The 18,597-nt window shown below is 39.3% G+C and overlaps 1 protein-coding gene across 1 annotated transcript; it reads right to left on the bottom strand.

The window, feature by feature from the left end:
* Positions 1–8,214, bottom strand: LOC115012922 (hyaluronan and proteoglycan link protein 1-like). The gene is made up of 4 exons (XM_029438768.1): positions 7,933–8,214; positions 3,133–3,477; positions 1,749–2,048; positions 1–1,601 (listed from the first exon to the last, which is right to left on the bottom strand). The coding sequence occupies exons 1-4, from the start codon at positions 8,021–8,023 to the stop codon at positions 1,312–1,314; spliced, it is 1,026 nt and encodes a 341-aa protein (XP_029294628.1). The 5' UTR covers positions 8,024–8,214; the 3' UTR covers positions 1–1,311.
* Between the last annotated feature and the right edge of the window lie 10,383 nt (positions 8,215–18,597).

The raw sequence follows: 18,597 nt of genomic DNA, 5'->3' as shown, positions 1-18,597 counted from the left end.
AGTTGTATTCTTTATTTCAAACTGTATCGTTGAAAAAGGTACATGGCGATAAAATACAAATATTACCTTCACCTGTTTAGTGTATACAATGCACAAGTGTATACGAATGCACAAGTGTGAGACATTTTTAAGTTTTGCTTTTACAAACAATTAATCACCATATTATCACATGTAGCCTGCAGTAAGTACCATATGTCAGTGCCCAGGGTTAGAACAGGTCAAACACAAAATATCAAATCATTTTTGTAACTTTAAGGGTGCTGTCTTCTGGTTGTGGCACACCTTCAGATTTACCAGATCTTTATTTCCCAAAACATGATCACTGTTGTCCGCAGTACAGCATAATGATATTTTATTATTATGCTTTATTCCCAGGCATTTATTCATAAAGATGTTTTGGTAAAATATTGTGTTCAGGGCAACAGGGGAAGATCTGTACTTATTCTGCAATCACTAGGGCTGAAATCTTGCTGTTTTGTATTGTTTTCTGCAAGTGCCAGAATTTGTATTTTCTTCATTAAAAAGAAAACATGTTAAACAAAAGTAGTAAAAAAAATTGTAATTAGGAGTTGATCTAATGGGAGCTATCAATGCAGAATAGGTCACAGTCCATCAAGACATTTACATACATTTTCTTGTTAAACAATACATTTGATCACTACTCCTCAGGTTGAAAAACCTTTCTAATGTTTAAGAGGTCAAAAAAAGCTTCACTCTGATTAGAGAGGGATCCAGTAGAACACTTACTGCAATATAACATAGCTAAATAGTGGTAGTTATGTTCATGACTCTTTAATCAATCTTAGGTCTTTCATCGATGTGATACTTGATAAATGCATAACTTATCACATTGTTTTGTTCTTTAGATACATTTTAAAGCAGCAAATATCATCTACACATGAGTGTAAATGCTCTAAATCTTGAACTTCACACATGTAACCATTCTGTGGAGGACAAACCAAACGCAGATCATGTTTCACAACCACCAAGGTCTTGCCTGTGTCACATCACTCAAACATTAACACGGTTGCTTTTTCCTGTGTAAAAAAAAAAACAGTCCGTGTAAAATGAATGAATGCACAGTAGAGAAAAACAAAACCTAATGGCTACAAAATATTTTGTCATTGGTTGCATATGGAAGTAAGATGTACATTATTTGTTTTTTAGGAGTTAAAGAGGGTTATCACAGTTTCAGAAAGGTAGCTCATGCTAGGTAAGATTAAAAGCTTATCTGCTTTGTTGTTGATTTTATTGGTTGTGGTTGTTGCTGCTCTTTGGTGGGTTATGGCTTCCCTACTTTTACCTACAGCCTCACTGCTCAACCTGGAAGCAGTAAACGCCATGAGACTTTTGCATCTTGTCTGGGAATCCAACAAAGCGCACTGCAGCTTCTGTGGGGCTGCAGTTCTTGCGGGGCCTGGAAATGGGGTAGCGGATACTTCCGTCAGCCAACCAGCCAGCATCGCAGCGATCGTAGCCCTCAAGCTTCCAGGCGGAGTACATGTGCCCCACCTTGGCGATCTCGGCACCATCGTCTAAGCATGCCTGCACAGCCTCGTCAAAGGTCAGCCTATCGGGTTGGACCAGCCAATAGAAACGTCCTGCAGCAGAGAGCGCAAAACAGATAGTCAGGAGAATACATTTATCTTCCATTACAAAACCATAAATTCAATATGCTTTCTGGTGCAAGAATAGTAACCAACAAAAATAATTAAATAAGGTTTAATAAAAGAATAAAAGAAACTCACCCTTGAGTGCAGAAGCAAAGCAGAACACGTCAAAGTGGCTCATCTTATCACGGCGGCCATAGCTTCTGACGCCTGGTCCGTCTTTGGTGCCACCACAAGGCCCTCTGGGGTTGATGATGGGATACTGCACTGTGCCATCATTCAGCCAGCCAGCATTGCACCAGTCCAGTCCGTTCTTCCAGGCCTCAAACAGCTGATCAAAGGTGGCGACAGAAGCATTCTGGTCCAGACAGGCCTGCATAGCATCGTTGAAGTTCAGGTTGTAGCGGCCCACACTCAGGAAATATGGGAACACAACACCTGAGCGAGGCAGAAGAGATACAATGAATATGATGATATGTCAGCATACCCGGCTTGCATTTAGTTTTATGTTACTGAATGTAGGCCTACTAGTCTTTCAAGTCCAGCAGTTGTCTCTAAAGGCCAAACTTTGCTACCCCTCTGCATGGAAGAAAGAATGCCCTTATGCAAACTAGGTGTTACATTCTGCTGCATTAAATACCAAAGCAAAGTACTCTTAGCTACTTTAACTGCATGACTCTAACAAGAAATACCAATATAATAACTCAAAGTGAATCTGCCTATCAGTGCAATCCAATTGAAGAGAAATGTGTACATGATCCAGCAAACTTAATTGCAGGAATACTCTGATAGTTACTAATCATGGTGCCGTTCTTATACTAAGTTTTACCTCAATACATTCTCAACTGTATTTAATGATTACCAACACATTTTGCAAATTTTAGCTGCTGTATCAAATTAGCAGAATGTTAATAATTTTGCTCAAATGACATGTGCGTGTCCAACCTCCACCCAGATTGATCCTTCACACATGTGAAAAGCAATCAACAAAAGGTGGGTGTTAGCCGCCCTTTGATGCAGAGGAGCTTGAACACACTGCAATGATTTACTGTGTCACCATGCAAGGTTTCAGGGATCTACGAATTAATATGTTAATACTTAACGTGCATGAAAAGCAGTTTTGCTCTGTATGACACATTTTAAAAGGAACACAATTCAGTGATTAAAAAATCTGATAAGTCAGTCATATGTAAGAGGATATGGACCGGAAAAGATGGAAAATGTGTTTCTGTTTACTGATGTTGAACAGTATTCAAATGTGATCATGGCTGAATCATTACAGCTGTTTGGATGAACCAGCACAAGCTGTTTGTTTTTTTTGTTCCTATTTCGTTTATCACAAGAAAAGGAAATGTGGATGTTTTCAATAACTAGAAACAAAATCATTGTTGTGAAAGATGATTACTCCTGAATTATGCATTTTTAATAGGGAAAATACACATAAATGACTGGTCAAAGAGCTCCTAATGTTATTTTCTTACCTAAGCTACATTTTTAAATAGATATAACAAACAGGATTTACCATCAGTGAGACCACCCGTCACTTCCAAAGTAATCTCTTGTATGGTGTCTTCCATCCCGTTGATGATCTCACAGCGGTATTTTCCCATGTCATCCATGGTGACGTCAGTTATTATTAGGGAGGCATCTTCATTGTCGAGTTCCTGCATAAAGACACGATTCTCGAAGTTTCCGTAGGACTTCTTGTGGAATCCCATTGAAAGCATAACATCCTCATTCAGTGATTCATCATCTGCCACCTTGGACCATTTGACTCGCATACCATTGTTACCAAAGGCCATGGCATCTTGGGACAGGAGCCGGCAAGTCAGGGTGGCATTGGAACCGAGGTTGGCAAAAACCTTAGCTGGAAAAGAGGAGAACATATTATAACCTTTTTGGGGTTTGTGGTGGTGATCAGGCTTATTATACTTGGAAATATACTGGGAAATATTACTTTTTGTATATATACATTATAACTTTATGTTTTCTTTGAGTTTGTGATGTTTAGGAAACACCAAAAATAAAAAAGGCCCCAAAACGGCTTTTCCTAATTGTTCTCTCGTTTTTGGTTCTTGTACATAATTAATCCACAACATGTTATGGCATGTGTGTACTGTATGTATTATAGTACAGCACACCATTCACACAAAAGCTTTCTCTCACAAAACTATCAAAGAGTCTGGGTGTATCCTGTTTGGTTTATTAGCTACAGTATTGGACACTAGCCAATCTTCAGCACCTGGAGCCAATCGTCCTCTTCAGTCTCCTTCCTGCTCATGTCAGTCCTGGCACTTATAAACCTTTGGTTCCTCAGCATTAACCTTCAAAATGAATATTTCATCCACTCCATCTGATTTGTTTAAAGTCAGGCACCAAGTAAATATTAGGAAAAGTAAGCAGATATTATAGTTAATGATATACTGAATCTAGCTGTCATCATAATTTTTTCTTAAGCGTGTTTCCTCTGTGCACCCCTGTCCAAACTAGAACACCCTTTAACCCACAATGGCAGGTCATTTGTGCCTCCCCACGGGTTCCCACAATCTCCCTGACCTCCATGTTTAGACCTCACAGGGCTTGCTTAGTTAAGAGGGCCCCATCCAGCAAGGGGCCGCCAGTGCCAGGCAATAATAAGCACCAGATGGATGGATGTACACAACCCCTGACCCCCACCAGCACAGGTACAGCCTCAAACACTCAACCTTGTAAGTGGAGTCAAACTCTGCAATGCACAGGACTTGCAAGAGAATAAGTTAATTACATAATTAAGTAAATCAACTGGCTTTGTGGCTATAAGTAGTCTGCAGGCATAACTATTAATCTTATACAACCAAAGCTGTTCTTGGCTGAATCCTGGTTCAGCGCCATTGCCATGTCTTGTATTCACTAAAAAAATCCTTGCTCTGTTTTTTATTTAATTCCTTCCTACTTACTCAAAATTAAAGAACTGTGTCTAAACCAGTCTGTCTCTCCTGAGAACTGAGGATGCCAGCATTTGTGTTAAGGCGCCTCACTTTGAGCAGAAACACCAAAGCCATGACTGGAATACTGTGTCACTGGCTCCTCGACAGGGAAAACGTTTCCCACATGGGCAATACAGGAAATAATAGGAGCCACTGGCTTGCTGCCTTCCACGTTGATCAACCTATTTCTTCTCCCCCAACACACACACACACACACACACACACACACACACACACACACACACACACACACACACACACACACACAGTAGTGTTTGTACTTTGTTCAGTGGTGCTAAGATCATTAGTATTGAGCTCTCCTGCAAAACGATTTAATTAGCAGATGTACTGCTGACAGACCTAATCTACCCTTCAGTCAACCTCTTGCCACTTTTTCTTCCATCTTTTTCATTTTTTTCATTTCACTGCAAACCTTCTCATACTGTATGCTAGAGACTACTTCTATTACCTAATCACCACACCCAGTAGCCTCACTCAACTCTTGACTGGTCAAGATGCCAATTATTTTATGAGTTAGCTAAACACCCATGTTGCCACTGCTAATTACTAATTTCTTGGAGAGCAGAGTTTAAAATCAGTCTGGACAAGAGTCCCCATTGCCCATTCTGTCAGTGAGGAATGACTCACAGCTACGCAGTGCCTCTTACTATACATTTCTCTGCATAGGTAGCAGTTGCATGAAGTTCGTTTGAAACCTGTGGGATCCAGAGTGACTAATCTGAAGCTGATGGTGACGTCAACACCAACTCACCAGATGTGATGCCATCCAACATTTATGCCTAAGACTTTCCATGTTTCTAAATCACTGAATGAAAGCATAATAAAGAACTCTTAAACATCATATATTCTGCAGCAACATTAAAGGCAATGGCTCCTGCGAGACAGTAGTAGCAGACAGAGAGACAGGCATGTTTAAAGTAATTCCACACTCTTTCCTGCTCCTGCAGTTACCAGCAGACATGTCCCACGGGAGATTGTGGCCCCGACCATGTGGGGCACACTAGACTCATAAAGCAACAGCCTGTTGTGTGTACTTAGCCTTTCAGGAGGAGAAGGAAGCCGTTCTTTTCTTTGACACACCTCACCCACATCCTATTTATTTAAGTCTCTGTGAGGTCAAAAAAAAAATGGGTTGTCAAATAAATCTGAACGGTTTCTATCTGAGATCTTTGTGGAGTGCAGCTGGGGATTAAACCACAGCAAAGTAAATGAATGCATGTGCATGACAATAAAAAAGCCCCGCAGCTGCAGCCAAGACCCGCTGCCATTTTATGACCGAGCACAATTCTCCCTCACTGTGTAAAAGGAGGTAATAGCAAGGGATTGGAACCATCTGCTTCGTCGTAACACCAAACTGTAAATTAACAACAACATAACAGTGGTCCAAGTTTACTCAGTGACCTGAAACTACAACAGTGTAATTATGCTGTTAAAACCCTAAGCATAATTTGCACTCTACGTTATTGAATGAACAAAATGTTAATTTGGCTCAAATCCCTCCTCTATCAAAGGGTGGAAATCAGAGAGAAGTCCCTGCATGTTTATGTGCCACACCCTCTGACAGAGCAGCTAGATATGGGATGGTTTGCAATATCCCATGGCTTTGTTCTCTGCTGCTGTTGGCCTCCTTTTGTCAATATGGAGAAAGAATTAACAAGCCCAGCTGGGACAAACACAGCAGGACAACTCCTACACACTAATTCCAATAAACTTTTTCCTGCTCTCTGTCTTGCAGAGCAGGCACACACACAGGGTGTGCGTGTGCATCGCTCACATGAGTATGCATGCACACATGTTTAGTAGACTGTCAAAAGTGCCATTTGTGAATTAGCACAAATGAGAAAGCACTGAACATAACTCCATCAACATCTCATCTGCTAGCCTAAACACATTTTCAACTCAGCCCCCAGCACCATCCCATTTCCGGCCAAGCTCTTTTTCCCACCTAGCCATAGCAACGGGGCCAAGCCTCAGTAACCAACAGCTACAGTGAGCATTAGACTTAGCAGACTATTACCTCACAGGGAAAGACAGAGTCATTTGGCTGCTGTTCAGCATGGGGCCCTATACGTTTGGCTGCGGGTCATTAATCTTAACTTCGCTCCTGTCAGGCTGCCTGTTACCATGGCGGATTTCCAAAAGCTCCCAGTGCCAAAGTGAGTCAGTAGTTATAAGGACAGGCAACGCCCCGTGAACAGACAGCGAATACACTGCTCATATGGCTAATAAAAGCTATACTGTATGGAACACTGATTAAGTTTGACTGAGCCTGGCCAATGCTTTCACATGCAGACAGTGAGGTCATGTATAAACATACATGTACTGTGTTGGCACACACACTGACACAGACACCTGTGACATCACTGGCAAATGGGAGCAGTTCCAATGTTTATATAAAACAGCATGATCTCCTCCCAAAGTGAAACTATTCTCCCCACAGACAAACCATTTCCTCCTGTCTTGGAAGAGAGAGAGAGAGAGAGCTGAGACACTCCCAATTTGACATCTACTGAGTCAGCTTGCAGGGATGCTGAAAGCGCATTAAATATCACTCATATAACATGAGGGCTTCTAGCTTTCTTTCACCACAGTGCTACATCTATTCTGGTTGTTGCAGCAACCATCTCAGAGTGTCATCCTGGAGGCAGCTGTGAATTTGAATTATAACAGCCTCATGATGGAGTGCAGGTGTTCTGTGATAAGACGTCTTTCTAGGTTTTCACGTTATGTCTGCCACAGGAAGAAGCAGGACAGACAACTGAGAAAGTGACAAAAAAAATAAGAAAAAGCTCAAGACTTTACTGTGGGAAATTCCTGACTATTTTTGCACTCAAGTAAGAATTTATATTCAAAAAGGGAGAAGCACTACTAGCCCACAATCAGCCACTGAGGAACCTCTGACCCATTTTGAGTGTACAACCAGTAGCATTAGTGGTGTGGTTTTCATTCAGTAGGGCTGGCAGTGAGCCTCAATGGCAGAGTGATTTACAGTTTTAAGCAGCCAGTTCATGCTGTGGTAGTCTGTATGCAGTGTGTCAATGGTGAGTTACAATGTGTGTCTGTGCGCACGCGCGTGCGTGTGTGTGTGTGTGTTTGTGTGCGTTACCCCAGAGACGCCTCTGTTACCTATTGCTACAAAGACCCTGTTGTTACACAAGCCTGAGCTGTGGTACCACTTGGCTCAGGTCCCTTACACTGCTCATCCTCCAGTTCTCATGTTCCTTCATGCACATTAACAGTCTTGAACACATGCATTCACAAAAGATGATAACAGACACACATAATCACCCACATACTTATAACATCAAACTTTGTTGCATGGATTCTTATCTTACCTGTTGCTGGTGCGGGAGAGCTCGTTGGCAGACTGTATGCACTGACAGCCAGGGTCAGGGAGATTAATGTGATGCACAGCAGACTCTTCATTTTTCTTTTCTTTTTCAGACAAAGGGCCCCTCCAATACAAATATAAATATAAAACTTGATAGTAAAAATCTGCACTAAGTTATCTGAGCTTTAAATATTAGCTTAAACAACTTTCCCTCTGCTTTAATTTGTATTAATTTAGCCGTCCCCCTTTCTGTCTGTCTTTGTACAGCAGCTGTCTGTGGTGCTACTGGAAAGTTCGGGCTCCTCAGAGGTCCAGACAAGTGCCTTTTATTGAAGCCTTACATGGTTGAGACCACTCCCCCTCAACTCAGCCCATCACCATGCACAGCTCTATACTGGCTCCCCTTTGCCACATTATTTAGGAAAAACTCCCCTCTCTCTCCCCTGGGAGAGAACGAAGGATACAGTCACATTACAAGTTCAATTAACCTGCAAATCATTATCCAGAGTTACATGTGTATTATGGAACTATAATAATTCCTATGAGTAATCTAATACAGGAAAGATTACACAAACTTAGGGAAAACCCTTGACATTGATCAGATATACATTTGTTCTCATTAGAGACAGTGAGGGGAAACATCATCTTATAATATGATGACTTACAGCCTTGGTTTGTTATCACTCTATTAACTTTGATTCTGGTTTACAACCCATTTAATTATGTCTGTTTTATGGTCTCTTTTTCAGACTTCAATTACACAAAGTTAATGTTCATAAGTTAAATATTGTTGTCATGCATAACTCTAAACTCTGTAAATGGCCTGGACTCTCCCCTCTGTCGATACACAGAGATACACTTAAAAGAGATGTGTAGTCACTTTGCAGCCTTGTCGGCTTATAGTACATTGGATGCAAGTGTAGCTCTAAAAGGGTCATAAAAATGATGCACGCCTGCCTACAAGTCACTTTGCCTGATCCTCCTTTGCTTTTACTCTCCTCTTCACTTTCTTTCTTTTCACTACAGCATTTATTATGCACATGCATTCAAGGCTACATTTCTTTCAATTTGAAAGTGTTTAAAGTTATTAACATCTGTAACTAATAGGGTAAATCATGAATTAGCTGATACCAACTCTCCTCAGTTAGACACTTCCTTAGTTGCTGTAAATTGCATGAGCATGAGCACAGGGGCGCTGTGTGGTCTCTCCTAAACGTTTTCTCAGCCGTTCAGATTGTCTCAGAACGATGGCAAGGCTGGGAGTGGAGCGACACGCTGCAGATGCTGTTCAGGACGTCTCCGTCACTGGAGTTATTACAGTTGGGACAACTCAAGCTGTTTTCTTTCCCTCTGTCTCTCTCTATCTCTCCTCTGCCCTGTCTGCCAATCCTTCAAAACCTGCAAAGACGTCAACAGAGTACATGGTGGGCCTCCGTTGTATACACTAAAGTCCCAACTTACCCTGGGCACATCCTCTCTGCCCCTGCCTCTAAATCCTCAGGAGGTCTTAGGAAATGTTACATAAGACGACCATAGGTCCCAGTACACAAAGGTAACATTATAAACATACATTCCCTCCAGTGTGAGGGAAAAGGAATTCCTGACACAGTCTGTGAGTTTAAACCAGAGCTGCAATCACCTATTGCAGCATCCGTGAGATACTTTGAGAATATCAAAGCCAATGTAGCCCCCAATTACAGCAATTTAACTGTTAACAGCAAGATTGTTGCTTAAAAGCGAGCACTTCCTTCCCCTCAAGCAACCAATCATTTGTGAGAACATAATGTGTGAACATGTGTTTGAAAAAAGAAATACTTTTGTGTTACAATATTCCTATTCAGTCATGCTTGACAAAAACATTAAAAGAAGAATAGATTGGAGCAGCTTTGGCTGTGCTCATGCAGGGTGTGCATGCATGATGAAAGTGTTACTTGGCCTAACATGTGTTGCCAATCCATCAAAAGATATCTAACTCACATTATAAAACTGAAACTATTTGGATAGTCAACACAATTGTTTTTGAAAGAGCTTGGCAGTTCATATAAGAAATACAGTGCGGCTCTGGGTTTGGAGAAACTGCATGACTTGCTGTCATTGTGGGCTTTCTGCTCAACATAAAAATGCCTCAGTGTTCTATGCTGACTAAACTTGAGTGATGAAACGTTGCATAATGCTATAAGTTCCAGCTGTATAAAGGAAAACATGTACAGTACTAATTATGATATGACTGATTCATAAGAGGTGATGATAGATAGATAGATAGATATATAGATAGATAGATAGATAGATAGATAGATAGATAGATAGATAGATAGATAGATAGATAGATAGATAGATAGATAGATAGATAGATAGATAGATAGATAGATAGATAGATATATATATATATATAGATAGATAGATAGATAGATAGATAGATAGATAGATAGATAGATAGATAGATAGATAGATAGATAGATAGATAGATAGATAGATATAGATAGATGATAGATCGACAGCTATTATAGATAGATTAGATCGATTAGATAGAGAGATAGATAGATAGATTAGATGATAGATAGAGAGGATAGATTAGATAGATATATATAGATAGATAGATTAGATAACTAGATAAATAGGATAGAAAGATTAGTATAATATATATATATATAATCTATATATATATATATATTTATATATGATTATATATATTATATCTATAGATAATATAGATATATAGATATATATAGGATAGATAGATAGATAGAAATAGTCGCATGATATTATATGATCGATTATCCTTCTCTATCTCTTCTATATCTCTTAATAGTCCAATAGATAGCTGATACTAATCGTAGATAGCTCGATAGTTAGCTCTCTATATCTATAATATATATATTATATATATATTCATATCTATTTATAAATCCTCTTCATATATATAGATAGATAGATAGATAGATAGATAGATTGTTTCCTTCTTCCATCTGCATGTCTTGCTCATCTACAGGAGTCAAGTATAAGTTTGTTAACCATGACATGTTCTTCTTGGATCATGTAATGGAAGTGGATTTTTTGTCTGGAGAACTTAATTTCTGATGACTTGTCCAGAAAGAGACCTGGCTGATTTTGACTATATTTCCTTCCAAGCTAATATAGATAATAACTATTTATATAATGTTTCCATCCACTACTGTTGTGCAAATATTAGGAGTTGGTTCATCAAGATAAGGGTGGCACTATTTCTAAACCTAAAATGTAGAAAACTTGACAGATTTGTGGCATTTTTTTTTATTTCATGTGTCACATTTGCTTTATATGCATCATGATTAACTCTCCAAAGATGTTTCCGATGTGAATTGTGTCACATTTGGCTTTCATCAATACACCAACTTGTCCACCTTAGCCACACAAAAAATGTGCAACTTGAAAATGTGTATAAAAAATGCACTTACTCAAACTAAAAAGTCCAATGGAGAACAAATGTGAATCCTTACATTTAGGAGTTTAGAAACTAAGTTCTCATTACTTAGCCCGAGGCCTAACCGCAAACATGCAGAATACTTGAGACGCTCTGTATTGCAAAACAACTAGTTCTGGAGACTGGAGTATTGGCATCTTTATGAATAACACTGTTCCGGTATTGGCGACATTGTGCTAGAAATGTATGCTCATTCAAGACATATCACATTAGTAAGAACTTGTGAGTCCATTTTTTTCCTATTTCTTAATACTGTGTAATCTTATGCATCTGTATGCATGCACATTTGGGAGTACAGAATGTACTGGCCTATATAGATCTATATTGAATGTCTTGAGACTGAGAGGAGTCCCAGCCAGAGACTCCTTCATGGGTCTGCTGTGTCAGAGCCAAGTCTCAGGGCCATGAGCGCATTCACAGCTGGCTCTCTGCAGCCTAAGCTCCCAGCACTTGGACGGGTGGTACCATTTCTGTTAACATAGCAGCTCTCTGGGTCCCGGGCTATCGGAGGCATAAGGACAGGATGTGTTCAGAAAAGTGACAGTCAGGACCTTTGGGAATCTCTTATATAAACCTTTCCGTAAGGCTGGACTGTAAAAGGTCAAAGCTGAACAAGCATGTGTTATCCCATGTTAGTCTCATTCACATTAGCCACCGCCAAACATGTGTTCCTCATTACCAGCACCAGCACAACACGTGATTAGACTTGGAAACATTTCTTAAGATGACGTGGGGATCATACGTCGTTCGCTCCTGGTAATAAGATTTCAAAAAAATGAAGCGAGCGACTGGGGCTTTAAGATTTCTGGGTGTGATGAGAAAGCAAAATGGGTCATACGTGAGCAGAGCAGTTCTGACGCCATACAGCTGGTGTGTCACAGTGTCTTCTCGATATCAGATCACATAGGAACAAAAAGAGCTTGTTTCATTTTGCATTTTGTAAATGGATATTCTCTGTGGTCAAATCCTGAGCAGATATGGTCCCACACATGGTGGCCTTTACTTCTCTTGCTGTTCTGTGTGGCATCTGTGTGCAGTGACTGGATGATGGCAAAGGCGGCAGTGGCAGCAGCATAGTGGAACTGTGCTTGGGTGTTTGGACATGTCGCCCATCTGCTGGCTTTGACACGGCCACTCAAGAAATCCAAGAGGTTCAAATGATTCTTTACAGCCAAGTGAATCAAAAATCATTGAAATGTACATTGACATTTTTCTATCGAACCTGTGTTGAATGTCTGATACTGGTACCTGTCTAGAAGGTTTTTACATTACTTATTTTCTGGTGTAACATTTCTGTTTGATTTTGTTTGTCTTTTGTCTTTGGTGTCCTAACATTTGGACTTTTCAATGTCCAGTGTTGGAATGTAATTAAATACATGTGCCTTAGTAGTGTAATACTTTAAAAGTACTTTACTTAAGTATGTATTTCTAATCCATTACTTTGTTACTTCTTAGTTTGAAGATCAAGATTAAAACGCTGCTTTCACAGTAATGTATTAGTGTAATCCAATAATCATAAGACTCTAAAGGGAGCCATTCTGAAAAGTAATGAGTACCTTTACTTTTGATACTGTTGGTACATTTTGCTGCTAGTAATTCTGTATGTGTACTTAAATACAAATATGGAACTTTTACTTGCAGCGAAACAAGTTGTGAGCTAAACATTGGCATGAATTAACCTTGTAAGTCGATATGGCAAACTAGTTTGCAAACAGAAAATTATTTTGGCATCTAAATCAGTCCTCACTTTGATCCTATAGAATCTTTTTCCAAAGAGAGTTGACTCTGCTTTATGTCTGTCTTGTTATATTGATGCATCACATAAGACCTGTTTTTTATATAAACATGTAAGCTAGAACACACATTGGATTGCTTTACATCATGAGGTAATTGTTACAGCATTTAAAAACTGCTGTGTCACAAGCAGCCATTTGTTTCAGCTTTTCTCTCTGTTTCCTTTTTCTCCTCTTTCCATCAGATGGTTTGCCTTCTTCTTTCACTCGGCTGCCAAGCACTCACCGGGGGGCATATGGGTGTATGGCTCCATGTTAGCCGCAGCTGCAGAATACTGTGGGAGAGTCCCTGCAGTTACACAACTTGAGCAATCACGCCAGTTGTGTGAGCTCACAATATTAAATTATGGAGTCGAGGGTGGTTTTTCACCATTAGGGGCCTGAATATTGGCAGAAACCACAATAAAGTTTTTTGTCAGCGTTGATAAAATAAATTAATTTTATCAATATAGATTGCCAGAGATATTTATTACTAACATTTCTTACATTTGTTTTTTATAACTAGATTGTTGAGAATGCAGATGGCTTGTAATGGAAATTATTAGTTTGAGTTTCTCTTAAAACGTCAACGGTTGTAAAAACTTCACAAGAAAAGAAAGAGTGAGCAGCACACACACACACACACACACACACACACACACACACGCACACAAAAAGTACCTTAGTAGCACATGACTCAGAAGAGCATACGTACATCTGACTCATGCCTTGCGAAACAAGCGGCCCATGGTCTGAATGCATGGTGAGGTTTAACTGGAAGTTGCAACTGGATTCATTTGACCTGTGTTTGAGGTAAATCTATGAAGTCTGGGTAACCATAACACAGTGAGAAAACACATGGAGATTGCCAGACTCAAAATGTTGAGTTATTGTAATCAACTGATTGTTCCAAAGGCCTACACATCATTTTATCAACATATTAAGTTGTAAGTAGTAACTTATTGGTCTTGTTCTTTGTGACAGAGAAGCGACCTCAAGCAAGTTAAAAGCTGTTTCAGTAGATTGTCATACTGTACTCAAATGAATGGATCTGCAGCGTAGACTATGACTATGTTTTGAGAAACATATTAACAGTAACATGATCCGTTGTAAAATTGGTTGGAAGATGCAAGACAGTGGCATGGGCCTTTAAAGCAGGAACAGTATGTCTCTTTAAATATTTTGAGTGGAAAGCTGTAAATTCCATACTGATGGAGCTGTGTAAAGATAAACAACACTGTGCCATGGAAACCTAGATGTAATTACAGCATGTTGTCAAAGCCCACTCCTTTCTCTTTAGGTTTTCTGGGATGCATTCACAGACCACATTGGCACAGTTAGAGAATTTACAGTTGCCTTGGGAAATGTGTACATTCATCATTTATGGGAAGCCAATTCACTTTTCTTCTGGAAAAAGTGCAAAAAAATGTTAGTACTAATGTGACCTATAATGTGTCACCATCTAAATGATTACTCGCTTACCCTCTCTTTACTGGGTCCTGCAGGCTATTTTCTTCATCATTACTCATCTGTGCATTAAACTACCCTTCCTGTTAGGCCTGGTGAAATGCCTGGAAGTACTGAAAAATACGGTAAAAGTTGTGCAGTTAAAGGAAAGCAGATCTTATTCTGCGTGTAGGAATGATACACTTCTGGACAATATTGAAGTTTCTTAACTCAATTACATGTCATCATTGTGAAATCATTATCACCCAATTTAGTGTATTTAAAGAGATTTACAGTTGGAGGTCAAATAAAAAATAAACATAGATTTTTGAAAAGCCTTGTTGAGCCACAGTGAAGCTAGACGCCAGCATGTGGTTAAAAACAGCTTTAGTCGAGAGGAACATTCAGTATCAAATGACAATTGAGATATTAAGAGCCGGAGTGAAATGAGATAGTTTGGGAGGATTCATGGCAAATTATTACACCCATAACAATTTAATGAATAACACAGGAGCCAGCACCACAGCCACATGTGCTTTATATTCATTATTGATTTAAGAGTGAAAAGTCATACATGCAGACTTCAGATGCCAAGGACATTCTCTCAGTCACCTGGCATTGTGAGTAAAAGACACCAACTTCAATCATACTGTTTACATTTGACTTAAAACTAAAGAAGTGAGCTTTTAGCGTCCATTTGCAGATTGGAAACAGCCACAACTATAAGATGCTTTAAAAAAAGGTCAAAAAGGTTTTAACTACTCGGACTTAAGGGAATAATACATACACTTAAGGAGCTGAATACTGTCAGTTAACCAGAAAATCTGTAGCAATGGAGAAATAATTTCACAGAACAGCTGGACAGGCATGAGAGACGTCAAGTAAAGTAGTAGATCTCCCCCAAGCCGGTAGTACAGTTTAATTTATAGATACCATATGTTGTTGGAGGCTGAAGGTAAGGACTTGAAGAAAAAAATGTTTCAAGATAAACTGTATGATTTGTTTCAAGGCATGTGTTTAACTGAGAGCAGTAATTACTTGAGAGCAGTTTACTTCATTTGTAAACGATTAGACATAACAAACCCATTTAGTGAGCCAAACACAAAGTAAAAAAAGTGATGAGTAAAGGCCCCCAGTTCTGTAACAAAGACCACTTCTGCGCATGTTTAGAAAAGTCTCTCACGTATTAGCACTCATATAAAGCTTATATTAAACACAATTAATGCCAAAATAACAAGTCACTAGGTATTCTAGCTCAGGAAGCAAAGACTTGCCAAACATACACAAATATTTAATCAAATACAACACAAACCATTAAACAACTGCATATGCATAGACACATATGCTTATGTATTTATTCAAATAAGTCAGTTTACATGTTTAGCATTTATAGATGTGTTTGCAGTAATAGCAATTCTCTGATGAAAATCAAAGCACTGCACACAGGAGCATGTGATGTTATGTGTTGTTATTAAGGAAAACTTTCCACCAGCGGGGGACAGTAACTACAGTAACTAAGTACATTTACTCAACTATTGTAGTAAGTATTTGTACTTTACTTCAGCATTTCCATTGCATGCTACTTTATACTTCTACTCCTCTAGAATTCAGAGACAAATATATTTGATGACTTTAGTTAAATGTTTACATTAAATACTAAAGACGCCTACAGGCATGTTTACTTTTAAAATTCTCCCTAAATTTCTCCGATCTCCATATTGTTTTTCTTTAAACACATTACAGCCAAACAGTGTGCATGCAGACTCCATTCATCCTCACAGAGTTTCTCATTGTACTGCTTGGAGTGGATCTATCTGTGAGGATAGTCACCTACCTGTATTGTTGAGTCATTTTATCTGATAAAACTGTTAAAAATAGATTTTGTTGTGTGAAATAAGAAAACAACATCAGTTGATCTGATTGTATAAAGCCGTGCTTGGAGTACAGGAGTCTTAAAATCGATTTTGAAATAAGGTTGCATCACGCACATAAGAAGAAACTTCATAGATATTTTTTTTCTCTAATCTCAAATATGCACATACTATAAGATTTGCAAATAGCGGCGCATCACACACTACAGGATGAAGATTATCGTGCCTGAAAGAGCAATACACCACCTCACCTGATCTCTTGTGGAAGCAAATGCAAACAAATTGGAGACTGACGTGGTGCAACAACTGACAGAAGTCATGCTTTGCTGTGAGAGAAAAACAAAAACAGTAGGCTCAACGAGTCTGAATGAGAAAATGGTCGGGGAGATGCGGTCAACACAGGTTGTCTGTTCTTCGACAACAGTGAAGTGTAGGTGAGATTTTAATATCAGTACTGTAGTACGCTAGCTAACGTTACTAAGCATGTTTACCATTGCTTGGCAACACCATCAGCACTGACGTAATCTTCCAGATTTTTACTTCTAAATATCAAACATGTTTGAATTTATTGGGGCGGCACTGATGAGTATAACGACAGTTCAAGAGGTTTAAGACAGCCTGGATCTGTATTCATGATTGATTTAAGGAGCCATAAAAAGTCATGCAATCCATGCTGACTTCAGGGTCCTAACCGGAGCTCTGGCCAAGGACACGGGCGGGGTCTCTCAGCCACCTGGCATTGTGAATAAAAGGCAGACATCAAGTTCAATCATACTGTTTACATTTCACTTGAAACTAAAAAAAGTGAGCTTTAGCATCTATTTGCAGATTGGAAACAGATGGTGACCAAAGAGGAGCAGCACAATCAAAACTGTAAAATGCAGAACAGTTAAAAATACTTAAGGGAATCACAAACACACTTAACACATAAGGAGCTGAAAACTGTCAGTTAACCATAAAATCATAGCTGTGGAGAAATAATTTCACAGAACAGCTGTACAAGCATGTGAAACGTCAAGTAAAGTAGTAGATCTTCCCCAAGCCGGTAGTACAGTTTAAGCTATAGATACCATATGTTACTGACGCAATCATCCAGATTTTAACTCCTAAATATCAAAAAGGGCGGGAGGTTTAAGACTTGATTCTGATCCAGGGTGGAATCAGAGATAAGAGATAAGCCCATGTAAACCTGAGGCTCCACCCGCTGCTAAACCAACTCACCAAAAGCTTATACTAGCCTATGCAAATATGAAAGATGAAAATGGTTTAAAGTAAATAATTTTACGAGGATGGGAGTAAACATAAAGGCTAAGTCACTGTAATGTCAAGATGTTTAAAGCTTTGATACAATCCCACTCAGTCTTGTGTGTTGTGTTAGCTGTCTGTCTATCTGCAGAGCGACACATCTGCGAGGGCAGAAGAGTTTGTTGATAATCCTTTTTGGCCAAGAGTGCAACGACGTCCAACGCAGTTCCACCCATTGCCCCCAACCCAACTCCCTGCTCACCCCCTCCCCTGACATACAGCCTCTCTTCTCACAGAGGATCCTTTGTGTAACAGGAAGCAGTGTGAAAAGAGTGCGGAAATGTGAGAGGGATGAATTTGTTCCATCCTCTTCTCTTGTCTATCCTGCTGAACAGACCCCTGTTTGACAGTAAATTATCCTTGGATGGAGGGACGGTTGTAAACTCATTATTAATCTCTCAACATTGCTGGAATAATTATGACTGCCCACGTCTCTCTCTGTCTCTCTTGTTATTTGATCTTCCTTCAGTCAGATGTTGATTTACATTCCCATGTAGGATCAAAGTAGAAGGAAACACAAAAAAGAATAAATAACTAAAAATCATGACAAACAATAAGAATGACAGAGAAAAAAAAACATGAACAGAATAGTGAGAAGAAGAAGAAGAAGAAGAAGAACAAGAAGAACAAGAAGAACAAGAAGAAAAAGGGCTCAACACCAAAGATTATTACTGTATAAACGCTCCATAATGATCTTTTACTTTAACTTGTCTCATTACTGGTTTCATAGCAATGCTGCCACTTTTCCCAGCATCTTAAGAGGCACATAGCCTGCAGTGATGTATTTGTGGCAAACTCTGTGCGGCTGTGAATAC

Source organism: Cottoperca gobio, chromosome 9 (assembly GCF_900634415.1).
Source record: "Cottoperca gobio chromosome 9, fCotGob3.1, whole genome shotgun sequence".
Taxonomy (NCBI): Eukaryota; Metazoa; Chordata; class Actinopteri; order Perciformes; family Bovichtidae; genus Cottoperca; species Cottoperca gobio.
Note: the sequence above shows the minus strand (reverse complement) of the source record. Positions and strands in the feature narration are given on the sequence as shown.

Excerpts from the sequence above, each read along its gene's own strand:
- LOC115012922 (XM_029438768.1), bottom strand. The coding sequence starts at position 8,023 with ATGAAGAGTCTGCTGTGCATCACATTAATCTCCCTGACCCTGGCTGTC. Across the intron at positions 3,478-7,932 it reads CTCTCCCGCACCAGCAACAG|CTAAGGTTTTTGCCAACCTC; the intron begins GTAAGATAAGAA and ends CCTCTTTTCCAG. Across the intron at positions 1,602-1,748 it reads CTTTGCTTCTGCACTCAAGG|GACGTTTCTATTGGCTGGTC; the intron begins GTGAGTTTCTTT and ends TCTCTGCTGCAG.